Below are 14,230 nucleotides of genomic sequence, written 5' to 3' on the forward strand. Positions count from 1 at the left end.
TACTGGGAATGGGGGTTGTGGTCAGCCCATCACACACTGTCTCTGCCACTCCTTCCTCCTCAGGGGGAGGGATCCCCACCCGTGGCCCCTGCTGCAGCGTGGGGTCCCTCCCATGGGGGACAGTCCTCCACCAGCTTCTCCAACCTGAGCCCCACAGGCTGCAGTTCTCCAGGAACTGCTGTGGCGTGGGTCCCCCCCCATGGGGTGCCATCCTTCAGGAGCAGCTGCTCCAGCACCAGAAAGTCTGAGAAATTTGTGATGATTTAACTTTATGTGGTTGTGTTTTAAGCCAGATCTCGGTCAACACAAATAATCATTTAACAATAAGCTTATGCAGTTTTAGGCATGGGAGGTTTGAACATTATTAGCCACTCTATAAAAGAGACACCAGAGATCACGATTAGGCTTCTCCACCTGAGAATGGCTCTTTAAACCAGGTTATTTTTCAGCCAGACCAGTTCAGGGGTGGTTTTTGTGGCTGTGCAGTTGGGCTGGCACGCCGCAGGAGTATCCTGAAGGCACACGTTTGTAGTACTGCTGGTCATGAAAACAGGAGCCCAACCAGCCCTGTCTCCAGAGGGTGCGTAGTGACCTAGTTTGTGATTACTGAACTTCTGTGTCACGAGCGTATTTTTAAATCCCTTCTCCTGTATTCTGTCTGAACAGATGCCTCCTTTAAGCATGGCTGTCTTCAAGGCCAGGCTGGACGAGGCTTGGAGCAACCTGGTCTATGGAAGGTGTCCCTGCCCATGGCAGGGAGTTGGAACTGGATGGGCTTTAAGGTCCTTTCCAACCCAAACCGTTCTATGATTCTATGTCATCAGTGACTGGAAAAGGGAGAGTTTTAGCAGTAGAAGTTTGTTTTCCAAAAATACCTTTCCAAAGACTCCGAAGTAGCATATTAGTAGACCAATGAATTCGGTCTTTTTGCCCCCTCACCATCCCATGCTTGGAATTTTGGCATTGCCATGCCCTTTCCTGGAAGATGTACTTACTTTCTTTCTTCTCATGTCTGTGTACGTGGTATTTGTTGGAGATGTCTGCACTCTCACGATGTGCCCATTTTCTTTTACATCATCTCTCTGGTTACACTGCATCTTTTCTCGTCATCCTGGCTTGTTTCTCCTATTATTAGCACGTTAAATACGTTGAAGTTGTTTTTTCCCCTTCACAATAACGCAGTTGTTCGTCCTGTTCCTCGGTAGCTCTCCCAGGCCTGAGGAAAAACACAGTCTCCTTGGCTGTGGTGTGGTTTTGTGCAGAGAACGGTTTTCTTGTGCCCTCCTTATCAAATACACCCAGTAGCCTCCGTAAATGTGGGACTCGCTTGAGTTCGCCCTGTGTTTTAGCAGTATAGCAAAACTGAAGCATTGTACCTCCCAGCGTGGGCTGATTTTTCCCTTCGCCGTTGGGACGGCTTGTACTGCGGAGAAACTTGGTTGCCATTAATGCACTGAAGTGGAGTAATACTGGTGTCTTCAGGCACTGGCCTCTTTATGAAAGTTCAGCTTCTTGCGGCATGGTTTTGCTCTGTTTTCTTTTTACTTCCGCTGAAACAGATACCCTTCACCTTCATTCTGTTGTTTGTTCTTGACTAAAACTGCAGTGGTTCATTTGCTGAGCCTTTTAAAAAGAGCCATGAAACCTAACAGCGTTTTTAGCCCATAGTTTAAGTAAAAGTTGAGTAGTTGATAACCGTATTGATGGGGGAGGATTATCAATTACCACGGTGGTTTCAGATGATGCGTAGCATACAGCACTTCTGTGCTGTGTTATAGTGTTAAAATAAAGAACGTAGTGGTGCCACAGTGCTTCTGCGTGGGTTAAAAAATCCCAAACTCTCAAGAGTCTGAGGAGTTGTGAGGAGTTTTGAAGAGTTAGGGTATTTTCTTGCTATAGCAACCCAGGGGATTGCGAAGAGAGAAACAGCGTTCACTTGCATTTATTTGGGATGTCTGCCTGACCAGAAGCATATTTAAAAAGCCTTGCTAACCATGCTCCCTGGCAAGAGAAACTTAAGGTTTCTGGAGGTGCTGGAATTGCATCAGCACCGAGTAACACGGGAAATCAATTCTAAGGCATTGCTGCATGTTTGACTCTGGTTTAAAATGGCATATGGACGCGCTGCTTTTGTGTGTTGTTCATGTGTGTTTAGAGTAGATACTGTAAAAACAAAATAAACCAAAAAAAAAAACCCAAAGACCAAAAAAACCCACTACAAAAAACCTTATAGATTATGGTGTGGACACCATTGTGGTAACAGCTGTGCTGTCACCGGATCTTACCAGTGGATAGTGCCTTTAGGTGCTTAAACATGGGTCTGTGAGCCTGAATTGAGGCAGTAGGGTTTTTTTAATAATGCTAGCCAAGTTTTAGGGTTTACCTAGCTTCAACTACCTCGCTGTGTTGCCAAGTACGTGTTTGTACTGTCACGTGTTACGGTAGCAGTATATTTAATTTCTGACAGTGTTCAGTGTTCCAGTGTGGATGATTCCTGCCTCAAAAGAGGCAGGTATGCCAAGAAAAAGTTAAATATACACAATTTTAATTTATTTGGGAAGAAACTCAATTATTTCCATATATTAACTTACAAAAGTGTTCCAGTTGACAAACTCCTATTAAATACATGTATGAAAAGTGTGTGTGTCTTTAACTTCGTGGTATACGTGCACACATGCACGCAGACACACAGAATGTCCTGCTAACTTCTGTCTGCTACTAATACCTTGCTAAACTAGCCCACAAAAAACTGCTTCTGTACTCCTCCTATAGTTGATACAGGCTGTGGTTCTGTGGTCTAGGGCTGTAGATTTGCACGTTGGGTTTTTCTCTGCAACAGCTAATTTCTCTCGCTTTTAATGCAATGATTTGTGACTTTTGTTCCTCATCTTTGCCGTCTGTCTGACTCTCCTGTTTGTGCTTTCCACTTCACAGGCATGCAGTATGGTGGATATGTTAATAACCAAGCTAGCTCTGCACCAGCTCCCTTGTCATCAAGTTCAGATGATGAGGAAGAGGATGAGGAGGATGAGGAAGCAGGTTGGCTCTAGCTTTACACCAGTGTCTTGTTCTCTCCCTACTCCAGTTTTGTTCCATATTTCCATCCCCTGAAACCTTTCTTTTCCTTTAAGACAAAACATCACCTGGACTCATCATGTGTCAAGTAGATGTTTCCCAGCTGTTGTTAGCATTAAACAAGGACTCAGTAGTGGTCAGGAGGTGGTCTTTTTTTGAGCATACTAATAGCAGATGTTTATGTATCTAACAAACTTGTATTCACAACGTGCAAGCCTCCCATATTTTTACTATTTTGACTTGCAGTAGGTTTTAAACTCTTAACTGAAGATAATTAGCACTAGAGCTGGAACTAGTAATTGCTGATGTTAAGCAGCTAGATGCCATTTGTAGCGTTACATTAAACTGTGTTTACCTTTTTCACATTTTATGTATAGGGAGCTATGAGATTAAGGTAGTAATGTAAATATGGAAAGGTACTAAGTGTGCTTTTTAAGACAGTAAATTAATCTCTGCTGCTTTTTTTCCTCCTTCTAAGGTATGTATGTATGGTCTGGCACATGGGCTGAGTTTTAATCTCCTTGCTTTGTAGGGAACTTAAAGCTTATTTAATTGGTTTGGGTTCTTTAGGAAGCATTTTGTCCTGATTGATCGAAACATTAAGTTCTTGGTTGCAAGGATTCTGCCTGTATCAGAATGGCATGTTTCATGGAGTTTCATGTTTCTCGCCACCTTAATTGCTTGGATGGTAACTTTCTTTCTTCTAACTTAAAGTCTTTACAACCCAAATCTGAGGGTAACCGTGTAAAAGCTTCTTGAGGACCCTTGTTGATGGAAATAATAGCACATACTTGGTGCTGACTCCCATTTGCGTGTGCCGGCTTTGAGTATTAATTTGGGATAGCAAACTAGTTTTAAGTTTACCTTTAAGCTGATAAGTCATATTATAACTTGGCATAAAAATCGGTGTCATATAACTCTGATTTTTTAAAAAAATAAAATCAGGTCACCAATACTGTGAAAATAGCTTAGTGTGCTCTTAATGATATCGTGAAGAAAGGAGCGATGGAGTAATATTGAATTATTAGCAGAACAGTGGAAGAAAATAGTTGCTGCTGTTCTTTTCCCAAGGAGGAAGGCATTTTCAGCCAGACACTTGTCATGGTTCCAGCCTGGGAAAGGGACAGTATTTGGAGGGTGCAGTAGTATCGATACAAGTGTTCTTCCCCCATCCTTAGTGGAGCACAAGTATTAGGGTCCTTTGCATGCCCTCAGCCGTACTTGCTGTTTCAGATTATTGGTTCAGTTTAGCTTTCTTGCCCTTTGTGTAATAACACATTTGGCCTTTTGACGGGTTTGAGTGTATTAAATTATGCATAGCAACTCTTGAATAACTCTTATTTAAGGATACTCCCTGATTTTAGATACCAGGGTTTTTTAGCTAATGCTATGACTCTAATTAGACTTCAGCAGCTAGAAAACAGTTCCTCTTTGGGTTATATATTTCCTTTGGCTGTTGTGATGCAGCTGCTGTTTGAACTCTGCTTTCTAAAGAGTAGGCTCAAAGAGCCAGGAAAGCATTTTAGTTTCTTTCATTGCAAGGCTACTTCCTGAATTACCTGAATTATCCCAAGGTTTCTGTCACAGCATGGGTCAGAACTTTTTTCTTTTTAGTCATCTCCAGCCCATGTCTCCTTACTTTGTTCCCTAAACCTACACAAGACGACATTTTCATACTCCCTGCCTTATTTCCCTCTTGCATTCTGTACTTTGCTAAAGCCTGTAGCCTTTGGGCTATCCTTTACTAAATTCACCGTATGCAGAAGAGTGGAGGGACACCTGGTTCAGTACGGGGCCGCCTGATTCATGGGCTTCCTAGTTTATGCCCTGTCACCAGGGGTTAATGTAAATCCTAAACAAGCCCTGCAGAGAGGTTTCTGGCTCAGGCTGTGCCGGTGGTTTTATGAAAAACAGGTGATGTCCATCTGGTTGCTTGTTTGTTTGTGTGGCTTCTCAATTTTTTTTGTCACTCTTACCAGTTAGGTCTTTAACTGTATTGCAGAAGAGTCCTGGAAAAATCTGAAAGCAAAAATTCTATTGTAAAATAATTAGTTCACCCTGAAAGCATGTTATAAGTATTACTTTGATCTAAGCAGTGTTTTCTAATGTTTTTTTCTTTATAAAGAAAAATTGTCTTCCTGATGGGTTCTCTGGGCAGGTGTTTATTGCACTGAAGTGAGCTCTGACAGCTGTTGTAGCTTAATTTAAGCATAGGAAAACTTGTTGAATTTTGTGGAATTTCTGTTGTGGTTTTTTTTGTTGAGGGAGAATTTGAGATTTCCATATGACCAGTGTAGAGCTTGAAGCTACTTTTGGTCTGCAGGCAAGTGTACAACTCACTGGGTTTGAGTTCACTGTTTGTTTTCCAGTGGAGAGTAGAACATCATAGTTCTTGTTGGCACTGGGGCTCAGTTCTCAAGAAGATGTTACAAAATTTGAAAGTTGTTCAGAAGCAAAGACCTTAAGTGGAAAGTCTTTAGTAAGCATGAGAGGTACTCGGTAATAGGATTCGCTTTCTTATTTCAAGTTAGGCAGGTCGTCTTTGTGCTTCAGAACATCTGGGACTCTACTTTCGGCCTAGAACTTTGTCAGACGTGATGCATAGGGGGTTTTATCTGGAGTAGAAGTATGACGAAGTTGCATTTTTTTAACTTACAGTGTGCTTTTAAAATGCATTATTTCATGCATTTGTCAAATTGGTTTCTCTTACCTTTTCCAGCAGAGCATGGAAAGCATTTAATATTTCTTCTTGGCAAGTCGTTGTGTTATTAATAGCTTACCAGTGAAAAGAGCTAACTCATTTCGTGTAGTATTACCTTATAGATTGATAAAACTTTATGAGTACAGCTTATTCTGAGAAGAACTCCGTAAAGAGTGACATAGTGGTTAAATCACAAAGCTTAAACCAGTGCCTTACATGTTCACCACTGTGCTTATACCGAGAGGGTATTTTTTGAAATGCAGAACTAACTTCTGGTCAGACAAGAAAAACTCCCTGAAAATTCTTGGATCTAGTTCACCTAATAAAAGTATATTTTAGCTTTTCTGTAGTAGGACTTATCAAACCTTTAAAAGCTGTGTTCCTGCTCGGGGAACAGAATAATGAATCCTGCTCCCTTCAGTTTCTAGAATTGAAAGATAAAATTTGGTAGGAAAGAAATGTTGCAGTTATGTTCTTTTACAAAATTCAGAAACACAAAGGGAAATTTATGGTGAAAGCACTCTGAAAGCTAAAGTTGGGTGAGTTTCAGAGTGTTCATATATTATTTAAAATAAAAGCTTATGTTAATTTTATGGGGGTTTTGAATAGTTTTTCGATTTCTTAGCTGAATGCTTCAAAGGTGAAATGCCCAGAACTCGTCTATAGAGCCCTGCTGTTGCCATGGTGGTAAATGTGTCCCAGTTTCAGTGATGATACGTTTCTACGTGCAGGAGTCTCTTTGCTTGGAGTCTCAGTAGAAGAGGGATCAAATCTCCGATGTTCCACCGTGGAAGCTCTCCCTTGAATCACTTCCAGCTTCACAGTGGGATGTGTGGTCATGGTTGATCCTTCGGAGCGGAACAGTCGCAGTGAAGGAAGTCACGACAGGGACCTGTGTAGAATGCTGTGCGTTGGTTCAGTTGATGTAGCGTAGAAAGAACTTGTTAGCTTAATAGGAAAATACCTTTTGTTTCAAAACCCATCTTTTTTCATTGGTTTTGTTCTGTTCTCATTGATCTCCTTTGCTGTTTGTTGGGCATGTGCTTGTTTGGTTTTGATACCATGTTGATTGTTTCTCTTCTTCCCCCTCCTCTTTGCAGTGGTAACATCTTTCAAGTCTTAGGGCTCAGGTGGTCTTTTTTCCCAGGATCTTTCATTACAGTTTCTTAACAAAAGTTTTATAAAATATTCTCAGTCTGTTTCTCAAAAATTTGCCATTTCTGAAGCATCTAACTTCGGACTGTTTTCCTCCCCCAGCAATTGATAGTTCCTCTACTACAAGCAGTGCCTCTCCTGTTCTGAACAATTACGATGCCCTGGAAGGAGGTGGCTATGCAGGTAAACAATTTATCACATGTTATTTTGGAATTGTTTGTTTAAAGTCTTAAATATCCACTGTTTGTGATCTTTTTTCCCCTCTATTTCTGCTTTTTTATATTGCTGATTAAAAGTAGGTAAAAGGAAATGCTTGTGAAAGGAGGAGGGAAGTTGTCAGAGAGAACACACCTCACTTTTTATATCCATTTTCACAGGTTTACTGATTCTCATTTCTCAGCTAGTTACTAACCTTTTTGGTTCTGCTGAAGGCATGTTCTAAAAATAATTTGTTCCTTCTCCTTAAGGAGTAACAGGGTCACCTTTACATTTATTTACCTGTTAATTTTTTCCCCCCTCCTGGAGTGCTCAGGCCCAGCCTAGCTTCTTGGCCGTTGTTTTCTGGAGCGGTTGCTTTCTTCACCTGTCGCTTCTCCTGGTGGATTTTTCCAAGCTTAAATTCTGAAATTTAGCTCACATTTGTTGAAATTTCTGAAGAATAGCTTTACATCTTTACGTCTGTTTGCTGTGAAATTAGGTTTAGGTGTTACTTTCACTTTGGCCTTTAAAAGCTGGGAGCAAACTGTGCTGCAAGATACACAGAAGGGACTTGCACTACATCAGGAAGAGCTCCATGTCTGCACTTAGAGAACAGTTCTGTTGCCTTAGCCTTATGTTTTAAAAGTATTTATAAGTGGTAGAGGAGAGACTGAGCATGAATAGTCTTTCACACAGAATGGTTAGGGTTGGAAGGGCCCTCTGGAGATCATCTAGTCCAACCCCCCTGCCAAGGCAGATCTATCTAGAGCCGATCACACAGGAACGCGTCCAGGCGGGTTTGGAATCTCTTCAGAGAAGGAGACTCCACAACCTCTCTGAGCAGCCTCTTTGGTTTATATCAAGTGCAAATCTTGGAATAAAATGTGGTTCTCATGGGTTACATTGGTTTTGGTTGGTTGTTTGGGTTTTTTTTTTAATTCAGTTAAAATACTTTTGGTTTATGTTGCCTTTTTTTTTTTTAAATAGCATTTTAAATAGCATTTTTCCATTAGTTACACAAGTCTATGCTCATCTTCCCATGTATGCCCCTTTATCAGCGTAACTGCAGTTACTGATTTGGTCAGTGCAGATAGACAACTTGATGGATGATGCAAAAAAACTTATAAATGGGAAAAGTGTCGCTTATCAAGCATTTAGGAGTTACTATTTCTTTCTTGGTTGAAATGTAAAGTATATTCCATACCTATGGGATTTCTTTTGTCCTTCCAGAGACACGCTCTGCTACCAGCAGCCCAGCTCCTGCTCCATCAGCTCCCCAGACATCAAAAGCTTCGAAGCCCTTTGGTTACGGATATCCAGCGCTGCAGCCTGGCTACCAAAATACAGCACCATCTACTGCCGTGCAGCCCAGTAACCCAGGACACCATCCGGGGTTTCAGCACTATCTCCAGGTTTGTATTTGTAACTTTAAAGGTACTTCATGGGAAAAAGTCCTTTCTGTGTGATAGACTTTTTTTAAAACATATTTTCATATTTTTTACAATTTCTGAGCCAGTGTTAAGTGTAATACTGATGACATAGCTCTGGATCTTAACTTCTTATTAGAAGGCTTTTGAATTAAAATTGTAAGTGTATATCCAGTTAGGGTTAACGAATTTGTTTCACCAGTTATTAGCAGCATCCACAGTGTTAAGGTTTGGTGTTCCGAAGAGCTGGACTTTATTCTTAGGAAACCATAGAGAAGCATAATGAGGTATTCAGCAAATACACATATGATCAGAGTGCTATTATGGGCTGTGGTCTCGAGCATTAAATCACCTTACGAGCAAGGCATGGCCTAGGGACCAGGTGAAAGAGCTCTGCAGAGCTGAGTGTGTGGAGTAGAAAATGCAGCCTACTGATTTACCAATCCCACTCTCTGAAATACGGCCCAGCTGGCAAATGTATCAGCACTCTTGTTGTGGGTGTTCAAAATTCCTTACGGATCCAAGCGTCCTACTGTAACTTAGCATGTAATGCCCAGCAATCCTTTCATTGTTACGCAGGTGATGTAAAATGGGATCTGGGGGAAAGCTGGAAATGTGGTTTTGTCCTTAGTTGAAGGACTTGGTTCATCTTCACGATAATGCGAGATGAAGTTAGGCTCTTCTCAGGACTACGCAGTAAAAGAACAAAACCCAACAAATACAAGGTGCAGCAAGTGAAATTCCAGTTGGGCATAAAAGGAGAAAATTCTTCCGAGTGGGGCTGGGGAAGCAGTAGAACAGGTTGTGCTGCGCAGTCTTCAGTCCTTAGGTGTTTTCAGAACTCGGCTGGACAAGGCTACAGGCAACTTGATCCGACTTGGACATTTGCTTTGCGTGAGCAGGTGGTTGGATCCGAGAGATGCCCTCCAACCTAACCTTTCCTCCTCTTCTCTGGTGGTTGTTTTTAAACTAAACCAAACCAAAATATATGAAAACCAGTTTCTGTAACTCAGAGAAGTTTCATTGTAACATCTTTGAAGAGGGGAAAGATTTGTCAGCCTTTCCAGTGAACTGTTCTCTTACGCCAGGAAAGCTGAAGGATTGTGTGAATCCCAGTGTTGATTTGTATCATGAACTGGAATTTTGTCCCATGATGGGTATTGGGGAGATCTGTCCCATTTGTCTTAGTATTATTTTTTTAATTTCCACCATACAACCCTTCTCTTGTTTGTTTGGGTTTGTTACTAACTACTGTATCTGTATTTAATACATGCCTGGAAGAATTGAGATGGCGAGAAGAGTTGAACACACAGTCGTGTTTAAATTTGCAATGCTCTTACTTTTTTCAGCAATATCCAGGTGTGAACCAGCTGTCCTCTTCCTTAGGAGGGTTAAGCCTACAGCAATCTCAGCAACCAGAAAGCTTGAGACCAGTAAACCTTACACAAGATAGAAATATTTTGCCTGTATCTTCAGTTGCAGCACCTGTGCCTAACTTGAATTCTGATCTTAGGAAATTGAACTGCAGTCCAGAGTAAGTGTACTGTGTCTAGAACAGCATCTGACATTTCTCAGTGTTTTTAAAGTGTCAAAAAATGTCTAAACTGACTCCTGACTTTAAATCTTGGTGATGGACAAATATAACCCCTTTCACTTGACAATAAACTTACCCTCTGCATCCTTATGCAAACACTGACAGAATTAGAATACATAGCATCCCCGAATGGTTTGGGTTGGGCGGGACCGTAAAGCCCATTGAGTCCCACCCCCCTGCCATGGGCAGGGACACCTTCCATAGACCGGGTTGCTCCACGCCTCATCCAGCCTGGCCTTGGACCCTCCCAGGGATGGGGCATCCACAGCTTCTCTGGGCAACCTCTCCCAGCCCCTCCCCACCCTCTCCGGAAAGAATTCCTTCCTGATATCCAATCTAAATCTCTAATGTACAAATACATTACATGCAGTGAGAGTGTAACTCACATTAAACCATCCAAAGAACTGCTTTATCTTTGCCTTGTTTTATCCATCTAAAAAAAGATAATCTTATTAATGAACACCTTAATGTTACGCAATACACTTCATAGAATATTTTTGTAATATTGCGTAGGATTTTTTCCAGAAAACTATGCTGATCGTGCCTAAATACACTGAATAAACTGTGAGTATATTTTACTGTGGTAATCCTGCAACCATGATGTATCTTTTCACCTCTAATTAACATTAAGGTGTATTATCTGCTATCCCAAGCCTAGTGCAGCTAGGTATAATAGAAATGACTCTCTCAGGAGATCTTAATAAGATTTCCTTTGGAATTAGAATTCATTGCCCCAAATTAAGTTGGCTTACTGCCCTGGGGACAATGCATGGTCCAACCAGAACACAGAAATCGGGGAAACTGGGGGTATTGAAATCATTCTTAGGTGTGGAACACGTAGGACAGCATTATCCATGCTTTGGGTCTTTTTAGTGCCCTTAATTTAGCTTTAAGTCCATCCTCCACGTCACGTACATAAGAGATTTTCTCTCTCTCAGTATTTGAGGTCCTTTTCTACTCTTTTCTTCCATCATTTCTTCTGAGACCTAATAAGTAGTGCATCCCTTCTTCAGTTCCTTCACCCAAAAAGTCTTGATAACGAATGAAGAATGCAGCGATTGCAAGTTTGGTTTGCTTGTACTTGCATTGCTGAGATACCAGATTGGGCAGGGGGTGTATTTTTTGTCTATTTGTTTAGGAAGCTTTTTTAAATCTCTTTGTATAAATGTTCTTGATTAAATCAGCTTTGTAAAACACAAGATTTCTTAAATTTCAAAATTCTTTAAAATCGAGTGTTGACACCTTTTAAAATTTCATTTTCAACGTGATGTTCTTGCTTCCTTTCAGCTCATTTCGATGTACGTTGACAAATATTCCGCAGACACAGGCGTTGTTAAACAAAGCGAAGCTTCCTTTGGGGTTGTTGCTGCATCCCTTCAGAGACCTAACGGTAAAGTAGCTTGCTTTTTTTAGTATATATGTTTAATATAAGCATTTGTCCTAATTTCATTCAAACAATGAAATATAATGAACTGTAAGCCCTGAATTTAACAGCAGTAGCAAAAAATTGTTGGAGTCTTAGAGAGGAGGAGGGGGAGAAAAAGCCTTGAAATTGCTACTTCATAAGGGAAAACCTTGGGGTAAGTCCTCCACAATTCTGTAGTTAAATATTATTTCTGATTTTAAAGGGGAGGATGTTTTTAATAAGCATCGTTATTAGTCTGTGTGAACGTGAGCTAAAAAGATGAAAGATGGTCCAGATCTAGTCTTCTGAAGCTTTTATACACTCTACTGACAGTCATGTTTTCCATCAAATGTGTTGTGTAAATTCTTAACAGCTTTCCATTGCTTCTCTGCAGCAACTACCAGTAATAACATCAAGCACAATAGTGAGATGCAGATCCTGCAGGACATATATCAACCCTTTCGTTTCTTTCATCGATCAGAGGAGGTGGAAATGCAATCTGTGCTACAGAGTTAATGATGGTAAGTTTTTGTAGCAGGAGATGCTTGCGTTTATAGGATGTCTGTCAGGTATTTCCATCTCATCAGCACATGGGATATTTTGGATTAAAATGTGGTTTGAAATGACAACGTTCTTACCCAGAGATTTTAAAAAACATCCCGAGTCAGACATGCTGTGCGTTTTCTGAAGCAAAAGGTGGTTTTGCAATTTTCTGGGAGGTGAGGAAAATGTAACCTTATTATCCTGCTTATTTGTATAATGAAATCAACTCAGTCTAGTGTCGGCTGTTGCAATATGCAGGAGGAACACGATGACAGCTCCTCCTGTCTGCAATCCAGGCCAGAGGCTATAAGAAACAGAACAGATTGAAGCTTCTTGTTGTGAAACACCCTATTTGCAGTGCTGTGTTAAAGTTGAGGGTATACTGCTGGTTTAAATAACCCTCCTTTCAGTTCCAGTTATTTAACTTGGACGTTGCTTGGGATATGGGAAGTATTCCTTCACTTTCTGTCCCCTGAATGTGATTTTTTTTTTGTGTTGTGATAATTGAAATACGTCTGCCTTAGTTTGCTTGTGGCTGCCATAATGGTTTTTATTTGCTGACAGATACAAACAAGTTTTTTTGAGCAAATGAATTTATTTTTTTAATAGTTCCTGAAGAATTCATGTATAACCCTCTGACGAGATCTTACGGAGAGCCTCACAAACGGCCAGAGGTCCAAAATTCTACAGTGGAATTCATTGCTTCCTCAGACTATATGGTAAAAAAAGTTTTCATGGTAACTTCCACAAAAACTGCACATTATAATAATAATAAATACAGTAATAAATGCGTTGACATTAACACTGCATGCCGCTCCAGTGGCGTGTGTTAATTTTCCTGTGGAGGTTCTCCCAACACCAGAGAAGAGTTAAAATTTATATTTGTTTGTGAGTTTTAGCAACTATAGATACTCAGAGGTTGGTCATGTTAGAGGCAATTGCAGTGTGTGTAGTTTTCCAGGGTAGTTGAATGTCGCATAGTGTGGCTTGAGACCGATACAATGTGATTTCTGGGTTTCTCCCTCATTTTGAAGAGCTTTTGAAAAATCAGTAATGGAATAACATGAAAATTAAGTTCAAATTTTTATGATTGTGACAGCAGTGTTCTAACTAGGAGTCATCCTACAATTGCTGAGAGAGTATCTTGACTCCAGGAATGATAAACAAGGCCTGGGAAAAGACCCTGTTCATAATGACATGATTAACAACAGCAAAAATGAACTGTTCTCTTGTCCTTGGATCAGAAAACTGTGGCCAAGGCGCCTGGCAGTGGTTAGATGCAGCTTGTTATATGGTTGGGAAAAGGATGTAGGTAGAACATTTTAACCCCATTTAATGGGTCATGTCGTCCACATCCTGAAAGAACAGTGGTGTTGGGAAGAGTGAATTCCATATGTGGCATCAGAAAGTCATGTTGCAGTTGACTGTTGGAAGGAGAGACTAAAATATCCAGTTTCTGTTCTGAGGCATAAGATTGCCTGCTCGTTAGAAATGGGGGTTATTAACCACTGGGAATTGTGGTAGAGTCTATCCGCATGACGTTAGCAAATCAGTTTTACTGCATAATGTATACCTTGCATTTTTCAAAGTATTCCCTTTTCCCATTTCCCTTTCTAATGACTAATCGTTTTTACATTTCTTTTAATATGATTTTTGAAAATATTTTTATTTTTTTACTTTGTAGCTTCGTCCTCCTCAGCCTGCGGTGTATTTATTTGTTTTAGATGTGTCTCATAATGCAGTGGAGGCTGGATATTTGACAATAGTCTGCCAGTCGTTGCTGGAACACCTAGACAAGTAAGAATATAAGTAGCCTTTTCAAATCAGCTAATGTGTTATTATCAGCAATACTGACCCACGGGTTTGTGGAAAACTTGCATATAACGTTTAAATGTTCTGTCCCTGAAGGGCAAAAGTTCTGTTGCCTGAGATTCTGAACTGCAAGTTAGGTGTCTTAAAAAAAAAAAAAAGAAGAAAAAACAAAATAGAACGAACAATCAAAAAACAAACCACCAACCAAGGAAAAAAAAAAAACCACAGCTGTTAATCCCAGAACAGTTTGGGTTGAAAGGGACCTTAAAGCTCCCCCAGTGCCCCCCCCTGCCATGGGCAGGGACACCTTCCACTAGACC

At 40.7% G+C, this 14,230-nt stretch overlaps 1 protein-coding gene across 1 annotated transcript in view; it reads left to right on the top strand.

The window, feature by feature from the left end:
* Nucleotides 1-14,230, top strand: part of LOC104505995 (protein transport protein Sec24B-like) — a gene marked incomplete at its 3' end in the record, with an annotated part of 28,149 nt that overhangs the window by 11,725 nt on the left and 2,194 nt on the right. The window contains exons 3-10 of the mRNA XM_010146788.1: nucleotides 2,935-3,039; nucleotides 7,034-7,114; nucleotides 8,360-8,541; nucleotides 9,906-10,090; nucleotides 11,438-11,540; nucleotides 11,950-12,076; nucleotides 12,708-12,817; nucleotides 13,783-13,895. Of these exons, the coding sequence (XP_010145090.1) occupies nucleotides 2,935-3,039; nucleotides 7,034-7,114; nucleotides 8,360-8,541; nucleotides 9,906-10,090; nucleotides 11,438-11,540; nucleotides 11,950-12,076; nucleotides 12,708-12,817; nucleotides 13,783-13,895 (1,006 nt within the window). The remainder of the gene's footprint in view (nucleotides 1-2,934; nucleotides 3,040-7,033; nucleotides 7,115-8,359; nucleotides 8,542-9,905; nucleotides 10,091-11,437; nucleotides 11,541-11,949; nucleotides 12,077-12,707; nucleotides 12,818-13,782; nucleotides 13,896-14,230) is intronic.

This window comes from Eurypyga helias, unplaced genomic scaffold, assembly GCF_000690775.1.
Source record: "Eurypyga helias isolate BGI_N326 unplaced genomic scaffold, ASM69077v1 scaffold15512, whole genome shotgun sequence".
NCBI classification, from domain to species: domain Eukaryota; kingdom Metazoa; phylum Chordata; class Aves; order Eurypygiformes; family Eurypygidae; genus Eurypyga; species Eurypyga helias.